Genomic DNA, 4,677 nt, shown 5'->3' on the forward strand with positions numbered 1-4,677 from the left:
GTCATTGTTGTTTGGCGGGTCCGGGCTGGGGATTTGAACCCGCCACCTTAGGTGTACGTGGCTGGCGCCTTAGCCGGTTGAGCTATAAGCGCCAAGCCCTACATGCAAGTCTTAAGAAACTCTGGGCGATAAGACAAAGAGAAAAAGACTCCCGGGAAGAAATGTAAAGTCAGGAAAGCAACAAGCTGGAGGAACCAGAGCAGTCTATGATCCAGCTCTGAAGTGCTCCCTCTGAACTGGGCCCCACGCTAACTCTGGCACGGAAGATGCTGCTTGCTGTAAAATCCGGAAGTACACACTCTCTGCAAAGCCTCACCATGGATGTGACAGCTTACTAGTTCTGTGGCTTCTTTTTTTGTTTATGAGCTTGAAGGGCTGAGTTAGTCACCTCACACCCCTCAGGAGAGGAGTGGCGCCTGTAATTTGGGAGCGTCTCTGCACAGGATGTCCACAAGATAATGAGCCTCACACCCGGCTCCTGCAGGCTTTCCAGATTTAAGTCTGGTGACATCGGGGAAACTCACTAAAGATGCTCAGTAGAGTTAGTCCGGGCAGGCAGTCCTTCAACTACAGTTCCCACAATCCACTGGGCGGCAGAGCCAGCAAGACAAAGCGGGTTTCCGCCGGATGCGTCACGGGAATTGTAGTGCCGTAGTTTTTGGGCGGCACTATCCGTTCCTTCCCTTGACCCTATTCGAATTCCACCAAGCTCCAGCAGAACCTCCCTCAGGCCTTCCAGGAGGTCGGGCAACCCACCCATCACAGTCCCTTAGGTCCGCCCTGGACTACGGAAGTGTGGCAGGGCGATAAAAGTAGGAGCTGCCCCCTTTAGATACCTTCGCATTTGCTGGGCATGCGTTCTGTGTCATCGGCGTCCTTCGGCGTCCCAGCCCAAGCCCCGTACACGGCCACAATGAACAACAATACTCTCAACCGCACAGGTCCCATGACAAAGCGATGTCCAGAAACAACTACCTCTTGCCTTCAAACCAAATTCCGGAAGGCAGGGGCCCTTTAAATTATTCAGAGGCAGTCGGCCGCGACCTTAAAAGAAAAAAAAAAAGAAAGAAATCCAGCCTGCCACGGTCTGCACATGCGCAGAGCCTGCCTGAAAGGGGGTGGAGCCCTATTGCTCTGGGCGGGGATGCCTGTGTTTTGTGGCGCTTTCTGAAGGTCTTGGCTGCGGAATAGTGAAGGATAAATTGAAGTAATTTGAACAAGAGGCCGTATTTATCATACATATATATAGAAACAAAGTTTATTTTATATATAATTTCAGGCTGTGAACATATAGGGCTTATTCTGGCAAGGGCAAGGGCAGCGAAGGCTCTTCGTCTCAGCCAGGACCTTCTCCCAGAAGGGGGCGGGGCCAACATGGCGCCTAGCGCCGGGTGAGCAGCGCCTCGGCTGCTGCTCTGTGAGACTTTTCCTGTCCCGGGAGCTCGGCTGGCGGGGGCGGGTCTGAGTGGTACCCGGGAGGAGACCCTTTGAAGGGCCCGTGTGGGGACTGGAAAGAGGACGGTTGGTTGTGTGTCTGTGTTTGTGGGGGCTCCGTGTGTGTGTTTGCATTGGAGGGCATTGGAAGGATGTTCGGGGAAATGGGGTGGGCTCTTTGAGCCTCCTTTAGCGCTACCTGGAGATCGTCGACCTGCTTTTATGCTGGGGAAACTACTGCACAGGTCTTGCACAAGTTAACCCTCCTCTGAGAAGCCTCCCTGCCGCCTCCACTAATGTGAGGAGCAGAGTGTTTTATGAGACTTTACTGGCAGAGGGTACCGCAGGGTATTGAAGGATTGGTAGGAGTTCTCCAGGAAACTGGACACGACTGCTTCTTGTAAGCCCGGCACCAGGCACAGAGTATGTGTTGAATATTGGGTCTTCTAAAGATAAGACTTAGAAAAGTGAGGGAAGAGGCCTGAGATGGTTGAAAAGTACCAAATTCACCTTCTGCCTCCATTTTCCCATACCCCCAGCAGGCCTGTACTCTACCTCCTGCACAGTCCTGAACACTGTTAATGTTAATTTTCCTAAAGCCCAGCTCCAAGCGTGCCTCTGCTTTTAACCACACTGTAGACTCCAAGCTTGAGCCTGTGTCTTAATAGTGATACCAAGTTTTATTGAGCACCTACATTTCTAAGCCTTAAAAAAATCATTTATTTATATAACAAATATTTGTTATTTACAGTGTCTCAGGCACCAGTCTGGGCTCTCAGAATGTATCAGTGAACATAACAAATATGGTGGATAGTGGTGGTGGCAGTCACTGTTAATCTGAACAACCATTTTATGCAGGGTGCTATTGGTTAGTTTTTAATAAGGCCAGATGACTCTATGTGTTGACATCTGGAGATTGTTTATTTTTAAGACTTACTGTTAGAAGTTGAGCAACTGGACTTCATGGTACCAATTAAGGACCTAGGGCACTCTGCACCCAGTTAAGTGTTGACTAACTATAAATTTAATCTAAAGAATATTTTGGAAATAGAACCACTTTAAGGAAATACTGTGTAACCTTGTAACCTGTAAAAAATTCTACAAAATATGAGAATATGTTGAATGCTATGGAAAAGAAAAAGTAGAGTAGAAAGAGGGCAGAGCATCACAAGCAGACATCTGGGAAGAGCATTCCAGGCAGAGGGACCAGAACAAAGAGTATAAAACAAGAGCATGGGTGGCATATTTAAGAAGAGCCAGAAGAGTGATATGTCTGGATCAAGGTAGAGGAAGAAAGGGAGGGAAGGAAGTCAGAGATAAAATGGGAAAAAGGCAAACTTTGAAGGGTCTGGTGGGCCATTATAAGGATTGTAGATTTTACTCTGTGACAAATGGGGAGCCATTACAGGGTTTGAGAAGAGAAATGGCAATCTGACATTTTGAGAGAATCACTTGGGCTGCTATGTTAGAAATAGATGTAAAAAGGTAAGGGTGGAAGCAGGGAGACCTTACCAGGAGGCCATTGGAGGGAGTTACTCGGCAATAGTGGTGACTTTGGCCAAGCAGCGTGAGTTGAGTCAGGGTCAGTCACCTAATGGGTTTGATGAGACTGCTCAGATAAAGAGTGCTTGCCTGGATAGATGGCATTATTGGGAGGAGGAGGAGAGCAGAGGCTAGAGCAGGTGGGTGGGGGGAATCAGGAGTTCAGTTTTAGTGGAGATTTTGAGTAGGTAGTTTTCTATTCAAATATGTATGGTTAGGAAGAATGTTCTGGGCTGGGATGTGAATCTGACCATCATTAGCCGATGTCATTTTTAAAGCCATGAGAGTGGTTGAGGTCACCAAGGGAGTACATGTAGCTGGAGAAGATAATCAAGGACTGAGCCCAGGACACTCCAACATTAAGCAGATAGAAGAACGAATAAAGGAAACGGAGTGGGCAGTGAGGTAGGAGGAAAACCAAGAGAACCCAGTATAGTGATAGAGAAAGTGTTTTCAGAAGGAAGTGGTCAACTATGCTATGTATTGCTGAGAAGTCAAGTGAAGATGAATAGACCTTGAATTTGGCAATGTAGAGTCAGTGACCTTGACGAGTAGTTTCAGGAACCTAAAGGAGACAAAAACCTGATTGGAGGGCAGCACCTGTGGCTCAGTGGGTAGGGTGCTGGCCCCATATTCTGAGGGTGGCGGGTTCAAACCAGGCCCTGGCCAGCTAAAACAGCAGTGGCAACTGCAACAAAAAATAGCCAGGCGTTGTGGTGGGTGCCTGTAGTCCCAACTATTTGGGAGGCTGAGGTAAGAAAAGCGCTTAAGCCCAAGAGTTGGAGGTTGCTGTGAGCTGTGACACCACAGCACTCTACCAAGGGCCACAGAGTAAGACTCTGTCTCAAAAAAACAAAAACAAAAAACCTGATTCAAGAAGGTTTAATAGAGAAAACAAGAGAGGAATTAGAAACAGAGTTAAGATCACCCTACAAGGCCGGGCATGGTGGCTCACACCTGTAATCCTAGCACTCTGGGAGGCCAAGGCAGGGTGGATTGCCTGAGCTCACAGGTTCAAGACCAGCCTGAGTGAGAGTGAAACCTCGTCTCTAAAAATAGCTGGGCCATAGATGGCACCTATGGCTCAGTGGATAGGGCGCCAGCCCCATATACTGAGGGTGGCGGGTTCAAGCCCAGCCCTGGCCAAACTGCAACAAAAATATAGCTAGGCGTTGTGGCGGGCACCTGTAGTCCTAGCTAATCAGGAGGCTGAGGCAAGAGAATTGCCTAAACCCAAGAGCTGGAGGTTGCTGTGAGCTGTGGCGCCATAGCACTCCAGCGCTCTACTGAGGGCGACAAAATAAGACTCTGTCTCTTAAAAAAAAAAAAAAGCAGGGCTGTTGTGGCAGGCACCTGTAGTCCCAGCTACTTAGGAGGCTGAGGCAAGAGAACTGCTTGAGCCCAGGAGCTTGAGGTTGCTGTGAGCTGTGCTGCTACAGCACTCTACTGAAGGCCACAAAGTGAGACTCTTGTTTCAAAAACAAAACAAAACAAAACAAAACGATGATCACCCAACAAGCATTTTTATTTACATGGAAGAGTAGAAAAATGAGATGGAGAAACTGGAATCAAAAAAGATTTAATTATTTTAATTGTGGTGAAATACATATAATATACAATTTACTCTCCTAACCATTTTTTAAGTTTATGGTTCAGTAATGTTAAGTACGTTCATTGTGGCCTTCTGATTTCAAGATTGTT

At 47.6% G+C, this 4,677-nt stretch overlaps 2 protein-coding genes across 6 annotated transcripts in view; one reads left to right on the forward strand and one right to left on the reverse strand.

Moving 5' to 3' along the window:
- Positions 1-1,071, reverse strand: part of CNPY4 (canopy FGF signaling regulator 4) — a 5,168-nt gene extending 4,097 nt beyond the window's left edge. Inside the window, exon 1 of the mRNA XM_003798911.3 lies at positions 837-1,071. Coding sequence (XP_003798959.1) covers positions 837-948 — 112 coding nt within the window. The 5' untranslated portion in view covers positions 949-1,071. The remainder of the gene's footprint in view (positions 1-836) is intronic.
- Positions 1,072-1,326: 255 nt separating this feature from the next.
- TAF6 (TATA-box binding protein associated factor 6) overlaps positions 1,327-4,677 on the forward strand; it is a 9,729-nt gene continuing 6,378 nt past the window's right edge. Inside the window, exons 1-2 of one of the 5 annotated variants that reach the window (XM_023518578.1) lie at positions 1,354-1,857; positions 3,255-3,381. The gene's annotated coding sequence lies outside the window, so the exon portion shown is untranslated. Of the gene's footprint in view, positions 1,858-3,254; positions 3,382-4,677 lie in introns of all 5 variants that reach the window. The other 4 variants (XM_023518580.1, XM_003798865.3, XM_023518577.1 and 1 more) reach the window with 4 other exon arrangements.

Source organism: Otolemur garnettii, unplaced genomic scaffold (assembly GCF_000181295.1).
Source record: "Otolemur garnettii isolate 467f Iridium unplaced genomic scaffold, OtoGar3 scaffold00142, whole genome shotgun sequence".
In the NCBI taxonomy this organism is placed as follows: Eukaryota; Metazoa; Chordata; class Mammalia; order Primates; family Galagidae; genus Otolemur; species Otolemur garnettii.